At 33.7% G+C, this 18,205-nt stretch overlaps 4 protein-coding genes across 5 annotated transcripts in view; 3 read left to right on the top strand and 1 right to left on the bottom strand.

Annotated features, from left to right (window-relative positions):
* Nucleotides 1–43: 43 nt before the first annotated feature.
* LOC112039141 (cytochrome c oxidase subunit 5C) lies at nucleotides 44–2,417 on the top strand. 2 transcript variants are annotated; one of them, XM_065780692.1, is made up of 3 exons: nucleotides 44–175; nucleotides 640–736; nucleotides 1,993–2,417. In XM_065780692.1, exon 3 carries the CDS (start codon nucleotides 2,022–2,024, stop codon nucleotides 2,214–2,216), a length of 195 nt encoding a protein of 64 aa, XP_065636764.1. In that variant the 5' UTR covers nucleotides 44–175; nucleotides 640–736; nucleotides 1,993–2,021; the 3' UTR covers nucleotides 2,217–2,417. The 2 variants fall into 2 exon arrangements, with proteins under 2 accessions (XP_065636764.1, XP_023927754.2); XM_024071986.2 differs by lacking the exons at nucleotides 44–175; nucleotides 640–736 and adding an exon at nucleotides 966–1,059.
* Nucleotides 2,418–4,550: 2,133 nt separating this feature from the next.
* Nucleotides 4,551–5,453, top strand: LOC112039147 (uncharacterized). Its single transcript, XM_024071995.2, has one exon. The coding sequence runs from the start codon at nucleotides 4,758–4,760 to the stop codon at nucleotides 5,334–5,336; it is 579 nt and encodes a 192-aa protein (XP_023927763.1). The 5' UTR covers nucleotides 4,551–4,757; the 3' UTR covers nucleotides 5,337–5,453.
* Nucleotides 5,454–8,397: 2,944 nt separating this feature from the next.
* On the bottom strand, nucleotides 8,398–14,723 carry LOC112039129 (uncharacterized; the record flags this gene model as incomplete). Its single annotated transcript, XM_065780690.1, is given in 6 exon segments — nucleotides 8,398–8,778; nucleotides 9,374–9,428; nucleotides 9,550–9,859; nucleotides 10,085–10,226; nucleotides 11,981–12,073; nucleotides 14,694–14,723. Coding segments are annotated over 6 exon segments (705 nt in total), but the record flags the coding sequence as incomplete, so codon positions are not given.
* A 1,562-nt stretch (nucleotides 14,724–16,285) lies between these two features.
* The window catches only part of LOC136070584 (vegetative cell wall protein gp1-like), a 3,275-nt gene continuing 1,355 nt past the window's right edge, over nucleotides 16,286–18,205 (top strand). The window contains exons 1-3 of the mRNA XM_065780710.1: nucleotides 16,286–16,345; nucleotides 17,009–18,126; nucleotides 18,157–18,195. Coding sequence (XP_065636782.1) covers nucleotides 16,286–16,345; nucleotides 17,009–18,126; nucleotides 18,157–18,195 — 1,217 coding nt within the window. The remainder of the gene's footprint in view (nucleotides 16,346–17,008; nucleotides 18,127–18,156; nucleotides 18,196–18,205) is intronic.

Here is an 18,205-nt window from a genome sequence, read left to right as displayed (position 1 = left end):
ATTTTTGTTATTTGGTGAGGTGTCAATATTTTAAGTCATTAGATTAGATCTACGGCTGAAAAAAGAGGTATTGCACACCGTGCAATACCTATGGAACTTGACTTTTCAGTTTTCAGAGAGAGAGAGAGGGGAATGAGCTGTAGTGTTGTATTTGCTTGATCTGCATCTAACAAAGGTAAGAAATTTTAGTATCACCCACATATATTTCATACTATCTTAGACTAAGAAGCTTTAAGATTATCATTACATTCACTGTCAGCTAGTCTGTTTATGTTATCTTAAATTCCACATTCATAATTTCATAGATCTTAAAAAAAAAAAAAAAACCCCCATCTTTATGTCGTTCTCAGTTTCCACACATTACATTGCTATCAAGATCTGATTTTTTTTTTTTCATCCATACCCATTTCTAAAACCCTAAATGTTCTGTCATAATTCATTTGTCATTTGCTTGTTTGCTCATATTCTATAGAAAGATCTAAAGAAAGAGGGAGTTTTTTGTTTTTTTGGGTAGCTGAAGGATTCGGTTGAGTTAAAAGAGCCTCTAGTTTAAGTGTGGTTTGGGTTAAGGGTGTTGAGTTATGACGTGGCACGTTTTTGAGCGTGGATTGTTTTTAAAAAAATCCCTACCGTGAACAGGATCCGGATCCCTCGTAAAGCGCCTATAGGAAGGAAGCTGTGGTATTCCCAAATCGCTCTGATTATTCAACCAAGGCCTCCTCAGTGCACCCATAAGGTAAACCCTAAATTATAATCTCAATCCTCGTCTTTTTACTTATTTGATTTGTTTATTCTACGTATCATTTCGTTTCTACTATCTTGTTGCTTAATTTTCTCTCTCTCTCTCTCTCTATATATATATATATATATTTTTTTTTTTTTTCTGTTGTGTTTTTTGTCTTCTGTTTGGTTGGTGAGAAAATGATTGAAAATAGTTTAAATCAAATTATTGGGTATCGGATTTAAGACTTAATTACTGAGAAATGAAAACCCATCTGGGCTTTATACGCAAATACACTTCTATGCTTGGATTTGAAATCTTTCCTGATTTTGCAACCGGTAAAAGTAGCTCTTTATTCTTAGCGGAAAATTTTTGGATTTGATTTTATTGTACTTGTTTTTGCCTGAAAATTTGTGGGGTATTTTTTTTTTTTTTTTCCTATTTTAATAAAAAGATGCACAGTTTTGCTTGTATTTGTTTGGCTGAGTATTTTTCAAGAAGACCTGTGAGCTTGGTAGGTATTTCGAATTCAGCGTTGTGAATTAGGAATTTTGGTTGATTATAAACGAAGATATTCATTGCCTAGCTATTTTGCTGCTTTGTCGGTTATTTGAATTTTCAATAACTAGTTTGTCCAGGTTCTGATAATGGGCTGCACTCAGACCGTGTGTATTCCATAATCAAGCAGTTTCGTTTAGGTTTTCTTAGAAAGATATAAAAGGAGGCTATATATTTTCTTGGAGCTGATAATTGGGCAAGAAAAACTTTGAACTATAAACTGAACTTGGTATGACAGACCTATATGATGTACATAAAGGTTAGCGTGCTGAAATAGCTGAAAGAAGTTTAAAATTTTTCCCAGAAAATGTGAAGAGTAGAAAATTTTCTTTCTTCTAAACAAATATATTAGATTCCCCGGTTGAAATCTGCTCTTGATTATACAATTCAATGCCTGGGTATGATGCTGGTCAGGTTGTAATTACCGTTGATTCTAGCAGCACCTTGTATCAAGATTTTCACCTTATAGTAGAGTGCAATGTCTGATTTGTCTGTGTTTCTTTCCAGGCTGCACTGAAACTGATGTCAATCTGCAATATATTATGTAGCAGAGACACTAGTTGATAGACCTGATATGAAATAGAAATGTAGTTTGTTTGCTTATTCACAAATAATTTTTTGCTGAGTAATTTTAATTGATTGGCTTGTTACTTGAACATTGTGCTTCTTAACAAGAAAATAAAAACTGGAAATTATATGTTTTCTACTTGCAGATTTTACAAGCTTCCAACAAATAAGCAAAATGGCTGGTTCCAGGGTTGCTCATGCCACCTTGAAAGGACCTAGTGTTGTCAAGGAGCTATGCATTGGGATGGCACTTGCTTTGGCTGCAGGTAGCCTCTGGAAAATGCACCACTGGAATGAGCAGAGGAAAGTGAGGCAATTTTATGACTTGTTGGAGAAGGGTGAGATCAGCGTTGTTGTCCAAGAAGAATAAATCTTTGTAATTTCTGTCCTGGTTCAATGGACACGTTTGGCAGTTTGTTGATCATTTTGTGCTCCCCACTATTTGGCTCTTGAACCTAAGATGAGCTTTGTTTGGATTTTAAGTGAATAAATGTACTGATTTTGCTTTAGGTATAAAACACATGTAAGTTTCATGATATTTGCATGTGGTTGGTCTTATGATTTTGCTCAAGTGAAAGATGTAATTGTCCGCTGTTATGCTGCATGTCATGGGTGTGCTGCCCATAATATCTTTTAAGCTCGATAATAATTCAATGAAATGAAGCTCTCACAAATGAGCAAAACTTTAAAACTAAACTGGTTACAAGTTGTATGCACTGTCCTGTGTTTGATTCTATATATCAGGGTGACTTATTTGCGTGCGGTCGTCAGATGCCGAGCAATTTGTTTCAGTCTTACGGCTACGGGCAAGTTGTACAATTGCATTGAGAACTATCAAGTATGTGTCTGTTTTGACTCTGAAAATGAATGCAACATTGCTAGTTTCCTATTAATTTAGGTGGAGTAATGCGGATGTGATGAACTTGGCCCTTACACAAGGATCATTTGCAAATATGCAAAAGGGGCTGGATAAAGCTATTTTTGCTCTGAGATAATTCAGGAATTTGTTGGCGTCATACTGTAGGCAACATGCCTGCTTAAAAGCGAATAGGGATAATTTCATTAATAATGCAGAGGACAACGGTGACAAAAATGAAGGTGGAAGTCTCATGATACGTTAAATATAAAATAATATTCCAAATATTACAGGCAATCTAAGAATTACATGACTTTGGTCTTAATTACATTCTATAAAATGTAAAATTACATGAATAAGAAATTAATTTAAGAATCCTTGATCTAAGTTCTGAGGATAATGAGGTGATGGGTGTTGGGGTCAAGGTTAACGCGCTAGGCAATGCCAGCTACAACGTTTAAGGCACTTATATTTATAAGTTTACCTACAAGATGGGAAAGTGTTAAATATCCACCTTGTCAAATAAATTGGTCTTCTAAACTGTGGTTTCTATTCCTTAAACAAATACTTTAACACATCTTCTAAACTGTGGTCTTCTAAACTGTCAGTTGTGTACTTCCTTATGATTGTTTTAAGTTTAATCCAATACGATTATAACACATCATTAATTTAAAATTCATTTCTCATTGAACCAATCAAAATTAATTTGATCATAATTACACGTGATTAGATTTAATCGTGTGGATGCATTTTAGTGGTTAAAATTTAATTTCATAGTGTCTTTCAATCTAATCATTTAATTTGAGCTCATAACATATCGTTTTTTTAATCATTAAAGACTTTCATTTTTTTTTTGGGAAGAAACATTAGGACTTTCAGATTTGATTCATGTAAAGTAATTGAAAATCCAACAATCAAAATTACAATTCTACTCCTAAAATGTTAAATTATGGTTCCACATTATTTGCACATAATTATATTTTTGGTAAGAATTAACAGCAAAAAATAAATGATACGGAGATAAGTACAACAAAGTTGTTGATTTCGATGATGTAAGTATTTCGCTGGATTCTTTTTGATCTTATTTGATATTGTATTTTTATGTTTTTTATGTTTTTGGAGGAGAGATATAAAAGTGAAACAAAATTATATTTTTGAGCCATGTTTTTAACAGAGGTGGGTTAAGAAAATTCAATTAAACTAACTTCAGGTGGGTAAAGTGTCAAATTTTAAGCGATAGATAGGCAACTTAAATTTCGATCAAACCTCATATAGGTAAATTGTAAATTGTAATTTGTTAACCATTGCCCTAAGAGTGTCTGTTAGCACTTCTTTTTTTGAGTCATGCTAATGAGTGTCTTTAGAGTAATAGTTAACAATCAATTTTAGAAAAATTATGGCACAACTTTTATAAGGAATAGAAAAAGTTGTCAAAATATTATTTATTTATTTATTTATTCTATAAAAACGTTCCTTTTTTAATTGGTACAGGAAAACCCTAATGATGACTATTACAGTAAAAACGACCGTTTATGAAATTCATATTGGCAAGAGGGACTTCCTTTTTTGAGTCATGCTAATGAGTGTCCTTAGAGTAATAGTTAACAATCAATTTTAGAAAAATTATGGCACAACTTTTATAAGGAATAGAAAAAATTGTCAAAATATTATTTATTTATTTATTTATTCTATAAAAACGTTCTTTTTTTAATTGTTACAGGAAAATCCTAATGATGACTATTACAGTAAAAACGACCGTTTATGAAACTCATATTGGCAAGAGGGATTTTATCATAATTTAATGTTGTTAAGCAATGTGTGCCAAAAAAAATGCGAAAAAAGTTACAAAAGCACCCATCATTGCACTCCTCCCGACCGTTCGATGAGTACACACCGAACAAAGAAACATCGATCACCGAGATCTGAGCCAAACACTTTTCACCAATCACAACTCTACCACCTCTCTTTACCGTGCCAGCTGCGTTGTCACTCTCTTAGGTCTCACTGTCTCAACCCACTCATTCAAATCTCTCTCTCTTTCTCTTTCAACCATCAATGGCAGACTACGAAACCCACCACCACCACCACCACCAAGCAATCCCAAAAGAAACAGCCTTCCAGGCTCTAAACACCATAATCCAGCTCCACTTCGAGAAGACCCTCGAGAAAAAGCGCTCCATAGACCTCCAAAAGAAGGAGCTCCACAAGCTCTTCCAGCTATTCTTCATCTTCTTGGGCCTTGTCTTCTTGGCCCAAGCTCAGTCCCCTCGCCTCCAGTGCCGCCATTGCTGGGTACCCATCACACTCCTCTCGCTCTCCCACCTCATCTTCTACGTGTCTGTGGCGCAAACCCTGAGGTGCATCAATGGGTTCAAGTACCAGAGGCGTTGCCACAAGCTCACGCTTGGGCTGGCCACTGAGAAGCTGAGGGAGATGAAGATAAGAGCCAGTGGTGCTGCCGGCGGTGGTGACCACTTTGAAGGTGTTGGTGACGATGAGTTTGAGATTCACTACCAAGAGCCTCCTGAGAGTTACTTTGGCAAGTTCAAGAGGAACTGGGCTTTGCATTTTGGCTTCTTGATCTTGATCTATGGATTTATGGTCTCATCTTCTGTTGTCCTCCTTTGTTTTTAGCTGTTCGATTTTTTTTTTTTTTTTTTAGAAATTGATTTGGTGTCTATTCACTAGGCAGATGTGAAGGATTTGTTGCTAGATGTAAGAAATTTCTATGATTGGATTCATTTTTTTTTTTTTTAATTTAAATTTTGCTTACTCTCACTCGATCTTTCTCTGGTTTGACTGAATTAGTGAGCTGTAGTCATTAATCATTATGTATAATTCAGTCAAAAAGCCATGTTGACTGAAGCTGACTCCATAATTGTTTGTAACATTTTCAAAAATTTCATTTATTTATTTATTTGCTAAAAAGTAACGTTTTCAAACTTTTTTTTTTCTTTTTTGATGGGAACATTTTCATACTTGTTAATTAATGGGATGGTATTTCTGTTTCCATTTAATAAAATAAAAAAACCAATCTGTTCAGTTCTTTAAGGATGGTCCATGAAGGAGATTCGTGCCTTTTTAGTTTGTACTTTGAACATAATCAGGGGGTGCCCTTTTACTTAAAGGGGAATTTTGTGACTTTCTTCTTTCTTTCAATTTTATTTGTATAAAAAAAATTTATTTGTGGGATTAGAGGAAAATATGCTTGGAAATTGAATAATTTTTCGATTGCAAGGAGACAACTATGACATGGTAAGAACTAGGGTTTATAATTTTTTTTTTTTTTTTGATAAGAGGGTTTATAAATATTAAATAGTCCACTTCGTAGTTAATAAAGAGATTGGCGAATCTAATTTTATAAGTTAATAAACAAAAAATATTTTATTTAATTAACTCAAATAATATATTTTAAATTTTAATTATATTTTATTTTATTAAATATTAGCATAGATTAGAGATTGGCGAATCTAATTTTATAAGTTAATAAACAAAAAATATTTTATTTAATTAACTCAAATAATATATTTTAAATTTTAATTATATTTTATTTTATTAAATATTAGCATAGATTTTTTAAAGGATAAATTTTTTTAGTCATCATGTTTATTATATATGAGTAAAAAAATAAGTTAAAGAATAAATTTGAATTTGTTTAAAAAATGAATCAAATTTAAGCATATTATCTAATTTGTTGTTGTGTTCAAAATAAAATTATTAGTCTGGTTTAAAACATTTACGGTATTATCTAATAAAGTAAAACATTATTTTAGTTAATTTTAATTTTAACAGTAACATACCAAAAGTCAAAAATGACTCTCAGTTGGGGTTAATACTATACAGTATGCACTACTTAGATTTTTTTTAAATGACAAAATTTAGATATAGCACCTTAAGTATTATTCCTTAAGTTCATTTTTTAAAATTTAACTATATAGTTATTTAATTAAAAAATATACTTACATCCCATGTAAAAAAATTCACATGATAGAATCTTAAAAGGAGAAACCAAGAAACAACACGTAAGTATTATATTTAAGTCTTACTCTTTTTAAAAAATATTCAATTTGCTCCTTAAGTTCAAACTACACTTTAATACTGCTTGTGTTTCTTTTCACATAAATTAATTTGTGGTAATTTTAACTGCCAAAATGCAGTCTTATAGTAAATTTTTTTTTTTGAACCAAGTCTTATAGTAATTATATTATGACAATTAGATGCATAAATGAGTATTTGGTAATAAATAGTATAGGAATAACATCCAAATATGAAAAAGGAAGCAAATGAAGACTTCCGTGAGGGAGAGAACTTTCAAACATAGGTCCGGGTTTAATGTATATCATTAACCATCCATAATAGAAATTTTTTTATAAAAATTAAAAAAATTGTCAAATTAATTAGTTATTTTTTATATTTTTTCATAAATTTTTTTTCTAAAATAGTTTATTAACCTATGCCTTTATGTTAGTAAAACCCTTCAAACATTTCTCACCTATGTATTTTACCAAAAATATAATTTTACGTAATTGAATCTGAATTTTGACATTAAAATATAATAAAAAAATGAGCTCAGAGAGGATGTGCCGTTATAATTGAATTGAATTAGGATTAAGTACTACGAGAGTACTGACATGCCATCATTAATGTTTGACTGCTTGCTGCTCGCTGAAATATGTTGGCGACCTTTTTTTTTTTGAGAAATAAATATGTTGGCAACTTTGTAACGCTGCAAAGGAATCTTTTTTTTTTGTGTGTAATCATTTATAAAATTTGGGTAAGGTTGAATTTAAATTTGAAAATTTAAAATTAAATGATTTGAAGGACAAGTACGAGCATTAATGGCTTGTTCTGAATTTCAACAACACAACACAACGGATATAAATTCTGAAAATTTTATTTTACTAAAAAAATAGTATTATAAATTCGAAGTAACATTTTATATTTAAATATTTCAAATCCATACTCACCACACATTAACAAGCTTCAAAATCTCATCAAAAAATAAAAAATAAGCTTCAAAATCATTCATACAAAACAAAAATTGTACTTCAAAAAAAAAAAAGTACTTTTCATACAAAACCGTTTTTATTTAAATTTAAGACGAAAGTGAACTTATTATTATTATTTTTTTAAGAATGAAAGTGAACTTATGTCGTTGAACACTTTTCATATAAATCAACAATTAGGGAATAAAAGGAGCCTAAATGACCCCCAATGATGAAAATATTGCCTCGAGAAAAAGAAAAGAAGCCAAAAAAAAAAAAAAAAAGGAAATAGAGAAACTATGAGTGAATAGTGCAGCGATGCAAATTAATAATTAAACGCTAAATAAAATTTTACAAGATTATGTTTTTTGCTACTCTATTCTTCTATTTTAAAATTTCTTATTTGTCAATAATTTTTTTAGAGGGTGTAAATAAAGGGTTTTACTCGAATCATTCGAGAAAGAAAGGTAAGAGCCAATCACTATTGGGGCTGAGACATTATTATGATTTAAGAAAAGACAAATAGTTAAAATTAATCATACACTTCTTCTCTACAATTGCTGCACCGAAGCGAACGCTAATGCATCTGATCATAAACCTGCAAAGTTAAGCTGGGGAGAGAGCAGTACACAATGACCTGTACGCATTAGAACACACTTTGAATTTCTCTTCAGCCATTGCCTGCAATCATGCAGGAAATAGAGAAACTATGAGTGAATAGTGCAGCGATGCAAATTAATAATTAAACGCTAAATAAAATTTTACAAGATTATGTTTTTTGCTACTCTATTCTTCTATTTTAAAATTTCTTATTTGTCAATAATTTTTTTAGAGGGTGTAAATAAAGGGTTTTACTCGAATCATTCGAGAAAGAAAGGTAAGAGCCAATCACTATTGGGGCTGAGACATTATTATGATTTAAGAAAAGACAAATAGTTAAAATTAATCATACACTTCTTCTCTACAATTGCTGCACCGAAGCGAACGCTAATGCATCTGATCATAAACCTGCAAAGTTAAGCTGGGGAGAGAGCAGTACACAATGACCTGTACGCATTAGAACACACTTTGAATTTCTCTTCAGCCATTGCCTGCAATCATGCATATCTATCTTGTAAGATTTCAACACCCAAATAAATAAATAAATAATGAAAGGATTAAAGGGAGTCCAAAGTAGCACTTTTCATTACGTTTTTTTGTTGATAAATAACGGAATTGTATTAATAATAAATCTAGGTACATGGGGGGTGTACTTTTCATTACGTTCTTAAGGTCGGAGTTTAGCATGATATTGGAAAGAACTATTGAATAGAGGTGTATGGTTTTTTTCGGCCTTTTATTCAATTTGCTATACATCAGTGTAATGTTATCTGGTTTACAAAAGTCGCTTACTGAAGATTATTTGTAATTTAAATGAACCGAAGTTGAGATCAACAGGGGCTACACTACACACCCTCGAGGGCAGTTCTACATACTGTGAGGTAGACCCCTGTGATGTGTGATCCCTAGCATCCCCGAATCCCTTGATGCAGGTGGGGTTTTATCCTGAGTGCTCTCTAAACGACTAAGAGACTCTACTACTTAAGACAACTGGCATCTTCAATTTCTGAATGAATATAAGTGTTTGGTATTAAACATGAGAGAAATATTAGTAGATTGGGCAGAACAGGAACCCTAGAAACTGACCTGTGAAGGGCCTTGATGCTTATCAGGATGCCATTTTAAAGCTGACAAGCGGAAACTGCAAGGACAGTGCCGAAGTTGAGGTGGCATTAGAGAAGTTAAAAGAGAGAAATAAAAATGCGTGTGGGAACCATGTGTCAGTGATACTGAGAAGTGCATAAAAGCAGTAGAGCACTTACGCATTTTTAACATCTTCAATCTTTAAAGGGCCTGTTGGAGGCAGACCAAGAATAGTTCTATCCGAACGTGATCCTACAGACCATGAATAGTCATCCAATTCAGTTTCACTCTGACTTTCCCATCTTTTAGTTCTACTGTTTTTCCAGCTTGATTGCTCCCTCCACTCAAATCCGGATGTTGAATTTCGGAAAGAAGATTCGTGCCATGAGTTAAACGACCATGTATACCATCTGTTCCCAAATGTTGCTTTAAAGATTGGCTCAGGATCATTATCAAAGTCCTCAGAAAAAGTCTTTCGTCTCAACCTACCTGAAAATGTTATAAAACGGAAGCATCAGGTTAGCCAAAAGAAAATAAAGGTAAAAATAATCAAACTTTTTGCATCGATTGCACTCTGAGATTTTACATTTTAATCTCCAGCTAAAGAAAATTAGAAATACAAGTGGTTAGAGGACGGAAATCAAAAACTGGCAATTTATCAAAGTACAATATATATGGATTGAAAGAAACAAAATAAAGGGAAAGAAAGCTCACGTTTTAGTTTATGGTGGTGAATTTTTTCAGCATCATGAGAAGAAAACTTTGATCGTACTTTCTTACTGGAGCAATATGATTGACCCTCCTGCTTTGCAAAACTGTTGGTTCCCAAATTGTGTGTTGAAAGCTTCTCTTCATTCTAGGTAAATTGCAAAGCAAAGCATATGTCAATCCCAAAAAAGTTCATGCACAATTTGACCATTAATGTGTGTGTGTGTGTGTGTATAAACATTAATCTTGTAGGCAAAGATTCTACCACTTGAAGGTTGAGTGTAAGCATTACTTAAGTGTTGAGGACCAAACATTTTGTTTCAGATTTGGATGCATGAATAGGTCTGTTTAGGCAATTTTTGGAAGTCAAATGGCTTCATCATGCTTTAAATATGGCATATACACTTTATCATTAGCGACAAGCCATTGAAATAAGTATAATTTACAACAAGCTCAAAACGATGGCATAAGATTGTTATAAGGTTTTCTACAAATATGAAATAACCATCATCATTTGTGAGATAATTGCTAATTGTTTCTAACAGCCCCATGCAAACCGTGGACATGTGGTCCATGCAACCTCCAACAAATTATGTCAAACAACAACAATGAACAAGATAAAAGGGTTGAAAGTTGAGAAAGTTTTAAGTTTTTGCTTATACTCAAGACAGTTCCAACCAAATTCATAACTTGGGTAGCACCCACTTTTGCCTCATTTAATATTTTTCTTTTATTTCTTATAAAAAAAAAAAAGATTAATGACTCTATTGTTCTTCCCTTCTCAAACCAGTGCATAATAATAATAATTACAAGCATTTTATTTTTATATACTCCAAAACAAAGTAGATTGACCACATTAAATGCCATGGTTGTTAAAATTGAAATTTGGATCATAAAATCATAGGATATTACAATCTGAAATATCTTATACAATTAAATTATAGCAAAAATTGTATAGTCATCAGATCGGACGGTAATCAAGATTTGGACCATAAAATCAGAAGAATTGGGAGGCATTATTGGTTTTATTTTGTATTTATAAAGTGGGCCAAAAAAACTGAAGCTCAGATGCCACATCAATGTTCAATTGGTTCAAAAACTTAACTCCAAATGCCAAATGAACTCATATTGACCCAAAACATAAAATATAAGTCCAGAAATAAACTTTTGCTCTATGTAATAACTGATATAAAAAAAATGCTGTAATACGAAATAATAATGTGCTAGCAATTAAATATTGATATTATCATATTATAATATTACATTACTATATCTATCTATTTGGTTTTCAAGATAGGTTTTGAATTTGCAAATGAATTTATATTATTCATAGAGCTTAGTTGAATGAGAATCCTACATTTTTATTTGTACTTGGTTGAGATTAATTATAGTAAGAAAGAAGAATTTATGTCATAATTTTTCTTTTAGAATTTAACATTGATTCATGCTTTTGATTCTAGTCATGTCAGCTTCTAGTCTAAAATGAAGCTCTACCTTTTGAGCACAATCCCACTTCCTTTTTTTATTTTTTTTTTGGGAGTAAAATATCCCTATTTATTTAATGGTAATACTAAAAATATAATTTTTAAGCTTTGAATAGGATTTCCTGACATATATGTCTACTATTCATAACAAATTTTCATATTCTATAAAATCTGGAATCTTCCATCCAATCTTACAATTTGATCTTGAAGATCCTCTTTCTGATCCAAGTAATATCCTGTTTACAAATAAAATACACTCCCACACACACACATTCTGTGTAATTTCTGAATCAATTGCTGACAAATACTGACAATATATGCCATTGTTCATGCCATTATAATAACATGATATTACATCAATCATTCTAAATAAGGAATTGCTAGATTTTTAAAAACAGAGGGTTGAAGAAAAGTGTACCAAAAAATTTGAGGACCCACTTTTGTAGAGGAGGTCTTTTAAAGCTCTCTTTGCATCAGCACGCTTTTGACGTATTGCATATCTGATATTTTTCTGAAATGAAAAAAATTGTGTGAGAACATCATAACACTGACAAAAAAACATTTTAATTATTTAACTGTTGGCATTGTAAAGTAGCTTTTAGCTTCAATAACTGTATTACTTTTTTTATCTTTAGTCTATTTTGCTGTACACTTCAACAGAAGTAAGAAAGTTATATTATGTATCACGAGATTTAAATAGCTCCTATTTGCCTCAAAACTTAGCAATCTTAAGTCTTAATGCATTTCAACATCATCACCCATGAGAACAGTAGATCCGTAAAAGGAAATCAGAAGATAAATTTTTTGGTTGATGTCTAAAAGGATGGGAAAGGGACACCAACAAGACAGCTCAGTGACCAACCTACAGCTGTTGGTGAAGATGCTTTTGTACTTTCAGATAGGTATGATTTGTGGACCAACTGACCAAGAGCTTAGGGTCCAAGATTTATGATGACATACTGGACCTTAGAGATCCAATGATGGTGTGATCATTGGCAACTATAAGATGACAGTTGGACTGAATTCTATGAGGACAATGTGTGGAATAAGTCAGATAAGAAAGAAAGTGTGGAATTTAGATTAGGGTTTCATTCAGGAGTTATCACTTATCACCAAACAAATTAATAGGAATAATTATTCCATTCCAATTTAAATTCCCGATAATATTGATTCACATTCCCTTCATAATCACCATTCCATGTACCAAATCTGCCCCAAGTTTTAAATCCTACTTTAGTCATGAAGATCTCATGAATATATGCAGCAATAGATATTCCCAATGGAGAAGAAAGCTATAATAGTTTACAAGGAACTATTACTTTACTTTTAAACATAGGATTCCTAAAGCTACTAGGAATTTGAATTGGAGCACAAACTTCATCACTAAAACGAAAAGGTAATGTAGACAATGTATATACATATGAAATTTTAGATTTGTAGTGAGGGCTGTCAGTTTGGTCCATGAATCTTATTGTATGTTTTATCATGTTATGAGGATTATTTGTATGTTTAAAATTCTTTGGTTTGAGCTTAGTATCCAAATCCCATTAAGTGAAAATCCTATTTTGGTTAAATATTAGTGTACTTTTAAATACAGGATTCTCTAAGCTGCTAGGAGTTGAATTGGGCCACAACTTGATCACTAAAGCATTGAGATGATGCAGACAGTGAGAAACTGGTTGGTTTTATTATATTTATTCAAATTTCCAAAGTTAGGGGGATTTATATTGTTTTAGATCTGTAGATATGGGCTCTCATTTTGGTCCATGAGTCTTTTTTTTGATAAGTTAAAAAGAGAACAAAAATTTTGGTCCATGAGTCTTATTGTGGGTTTTATTATATTATTCAGTTTTATTGTGTTTAATAGTTCTCTAGTTATGTCCATTAGGGTGCAACTTTTTGCCAAAAGCTTTTATTTTCTGAAAGATGGTTAGAGTATAGTTGTACCTAGAAAAAGTGAAGCTTTAGAAAGTTGTACATAACCCAATATTGGCAAATGCACTCTAAGTTTAGCGGTCAAATCCCATTAAGTCAAAGTCCTATTATGGTTAAATAGTGCGTGTGTTTGTGCATGTGCGTGCATGTGCGCTGGGCATGGATTTGTGTGTGTTTGTGTGTGTGCGTGTGCGAGTGAGTGTTTATGTGCATGTGCATGCATGTTATGTGGGTAGGCGGTGGTTTCCATTCAATGGAGAAAATATATTTTGCTAAAATTCTAGGAGCTATGAAATTTTTGTGGTTTTTATGATGTAGAGGAAAACCTAAATGAGCTGCTTTGGATTTGTAGGAGCATTAAAGAATATTTCTTCTTCCTTCTATTGTTTTTAATTTCAAGAAATTTTTAATCAAATCCGAGACCTGATTTTTTTTTTCACCTTTCTAAGATCTAAATCAATATAACCCCAAACCATTCTTTAGATAAGTAGCACCTAAACAACTCCATAAGTGAAAAGACTTCTCAAGTCACAGTTAGCAACCCAAAAACTTGGGTTTTCTTCCTAAATTTTACCTATTTTTACCACCATAAAGCCCCAAAGCCTTTTAAATCCTACAAAAAGTTGGTGTACAGAAAATCCTGCAACGATACTTCCTATTTCTGACCCATTAGCCCTTCAAAATTCAATATTTCTTACCCAATGTGAAGCACAAAACTTATACCATCCTTCGGAACTTCAAAGCACAATCTTTTCCGTAAGATTTACTCAAATTTAGCCTAGATAAATGTCCCTCTGCTGCTGTCCAACATCAGATTTGGTGTCAAGACCTTTATTCTACTTCATAAGGTTAAAGACAATCTAACTGATGCATACACAACACTGAACTAACATTAAGTTGCATTGATCTTTATCTGGATTTTGACCCCATTAATAGTGATAATAAATGATGATGATGATGATGATAATATTATTATCTTAATAGGTAACACAATTCATATACACTACAGGATTGAACACTTGTACGTAACTATATTATCATGTCTTAGATATTCAAAATTCAGAATATAATAGCTTTCTTCCATACAAATAATTATATAAAAGATGAAATAATCATGCACACAACCATATCTGATAAAGGGCTATTAGTCAGTGCCAATTTCAGCTGCTCTACCTAGTAAATACCAACTTGCCTACCTTAGTTGGTTCCTGACCTCCTCTTATATCCTGCAAAAAGTATTTTGACTGTCAAACTTCCTTAAGGATGGTCAGACTAAATAAAATAATAACTAGCTAAGATATGTATATTGTGTGTGTGCTCACAATCAATTGATCCACAAAAGCTGATTAAATTGCAAACAATATAAGAAGATATCTTTCACATTCAGCGAAAAAATGTACCATATAAGTAATAATGCAAGGATGACCTAACTCCTTTCTTATGGACTTGAGACATAGCTTCAACTAGAGGGAAACCATTATATTTACAATTGATTGTTCCCTTCTAAGATATACCCTATTTGATGCTGACAGGACAACCAAAACAATTTAATAACAAATATAAATAACAGGAAACTAAGGATATAATCTAGGAGTCGGCACCTAGGGTTGGCTGCAGTCAGCAACAAACCAAAAAACCAAAAGAAACTTTACTATCAATCCAAAACTCAACCCGGGGTGGTCTTACATAGAGTTCCAAAACTTCGCTTGCAAAAACAGAACTTAAACTCCTAATCCAAATAGGAGAAGAAAATAATAAAAAATTGCATAAAATGAAATCCTAATGATTAAGAGATTGGGCCTAGATCTTTAGGCCCAATTGTTAGCAGGCTCCTTCTATCTTGTGTCTGCATCAGATGATATCAACTCTAGTTAATAAACTTTTTGTTTTGATAAGTAATAAGTTTTATTGATATAAAAAATGGAACATCCAAGTACACAGGGAGTGTACAATCTAGTTAATAAACATATTAATTAGAGCCCACTATGAACACACAAACACCTCTCTTAGATTCCTTTTGGGTTTCAGAGAGGGTGAAAAGGAATAAATGAAAATTGCTAAGTTGCTTAAGAAATGAGGTTTTTTATTTAAAAGTTTGCACTATTCTTTTATTTCCCATCAAGATTTCCAAATAGGGTTTTTTTTTCCCCTTTAAATTTTAAAAACGAAAATAAAATCAATTGTTACAACAAGCGGGTGAGGGGGGATTGGAACTCTGGATTTAACAGACACGCAGCCGGCATGTGCCCACACAAACACAATTCTTGCATAACAAATTGCATAAGATGTTGAGAATGGAAGAATGACATAAAATGACATAAAAGCACCCAAAAGAAAACTAATATCCAATCTTGAACTAGAATACTAATGGGATTCTCCACAAGCTCATTGATAAGATCAGGACATACAATAAGAAGATGCCCCATTAAAAAAAAAAAATAAACCAGTTATAAGTTGTTAGAAAGAGAGGGAAACAAGAAAAGAGGGAAGAAGCTGAAAGCATTTTATTCAAAGCACAAGGAATCATTCAGCAGCATGTTTCCCCCCTTCCTACACAAAGCCAAGTACTAAAAAGTGAAAATATCCTCCATCATAATAAGAGATCAAACCAACAGTAACACAAGCTTAGCAAAATATCCAATATACATATAAGAATCAACCAAAAAGAGTTCCACAAACATGAGGCTAAAATGAAAAGGACCAAAATAAGTAGCAAAGTCCACCCTGTGTTATAAGACAATCCACCATGAAAATCTTTTTACACAATTACATTGAACCTGAAGACAACATGGATAATATCTTAGAACATGAATTACCCCGCATGAACAAATGGATAAAATCTGACAGGGTATGAACTAGATAAAGTTGAAGCCCAAACTCATTTCTTTTAAGCGAGCTGTACAGCATTGATGCTGAATAGCTAAGATATGTCAGAAGCAAAGCCATGGGCAACATCCAAGCCAATCATGAAACTGTTCTGCTATATAAGGTCCAAATGTGATAAACTAAATTAAGGGCCAAATTTGATGACCTAAAAATTATTTATATGTGGGTGTGTTACAGAGAGAGGCCTAAGAAACCAAATAATGAATCCAAATAAAAATAATTAAAAAAAATTCTAATATAACATTAAAGTACATGGCTAAGCATTAGATTCTAGACTTTAGAAGATGGTATCTAATTGAATGGGATTGGCATTGGTGCAACTGATGAAATTGGTACCATATGCTAAAAAATACACGATACAATTGCAAGGGTTGATACTAGCACTCTTAAAAGACCTTCCAAAATCAATTCATCAAGAATATACAATTACTTATCTACAAATAATCAATATAAGATATCCTTCATCTGCTAATAGATTTATTCAATAACTAACCCAAACAGACGGCCAGAAATTAATTTGAAAGGAACCCCTGCAACTCGATGCAAGTTCAACATTTATTTTATTATCAATTGGCATTGTTGATGATTTACGCATTACTAATATATGTGGGTTTTCTATGTGCAGGTTTCACTTGTCAACCGTTTGTCGAGGCATCACCCAGTGGGCACGGAGGAGCACGAGGACATTACTGATGTGCTGACGGCAGTGCATCATATTGACCGTGTACAACCTCCCATCCCTGAGGCCCCGACTGAGGAGGCAGCTACTCCTGCGGGCCCAAGCAGTACTGAGGGCCCAAGCACGAGCACAACTCCGACGGGATGTCCCTCTCGTTCGCTTGTTGCTACCCCTCAGGTTGTCCCTACTCCCGATTCCTCTCCATACACCCCACATGCATCTCCCAGCCTTACCATCCCTGCATTCACCTCACATGCATCCCCTAGCCTTACCATCCCTGCATTCACCTCACATCCATCCCCTAGGTTTCCATACACTCCACATGCATCCCCTAGCCTTACCATCCCTGCATTCACCTCACATCCATCCCCTAGGTTTCCATACACTCCACATGCATCCCCTAGCCTTACCATCCCTGCATTCACCTCACATCCATCCCCTAGGTTTCCATACACTCCACATGCATCCCCTAGCCTTACCATCCCTGCATTCACCTCACATCCATCCCCTAGGTTTCCATACACTCCACATGCATCCCCTAGCCTTACCATCCCTGCATTCACCTCACATCCATCCCCTAGGTTTCCATACACTCCACATGCATCCCCTAGCCTTACCATCCCTGCATTCACCTCACATCCATCCCCTAGGTTTCCATACACTCCACATGCATCCCCTAGCCTTACCATCCCTGCATTCACCTCACATCCATCCCCTAGGTTTCCATACACTCCACATGCATCCCCTAGCCTTACCATCCCTGCATTCACCTCACATCCATCCCCTAGGTTTCCATACACTCCACATGCATCCCCTAGCCTTACCATCCCTGCATTCACCTCACATCCATCCCCTAGGTTTCCATACACTCCACATGCATCCCCTAGCCTTACCATCCCTGCATTCACCTCACATCCATCCCCTAGGTTTCCATACACTCCACATGCATCCCCTAGCCTTACCATCCCTGCATTCACCTCACATCCATCCCCTAGGTTTCCATACACTCCACATGCATCCCCTAGCCTTACCATCCCTGCATTCACCTCACATCCATCCCCTAGGTTTCCATACACTCCACATGCATCCCCTAGCCTTACCATCCCTGCATTCACCTCACATCCATCCCCTAGGTTTACCATC

This window comes from Quercus suber, unplaced genomic scaffold, assembly GCF_002906115.3.
Source record: "Quercus suber isolate HL8 unplaced genomic scaffold, Cork oak 2.0 scaffold_243, whole genome shotgun sequence".
NCBI lineage: Eukaryota > Viridiplantae > Streptophyta > Magnoliopsida > Fagales > Fagaceae > Quercus > Quercus suber.
This window is presented reverse-complemented; position numbering and strand designations above follow the sequence as displayed.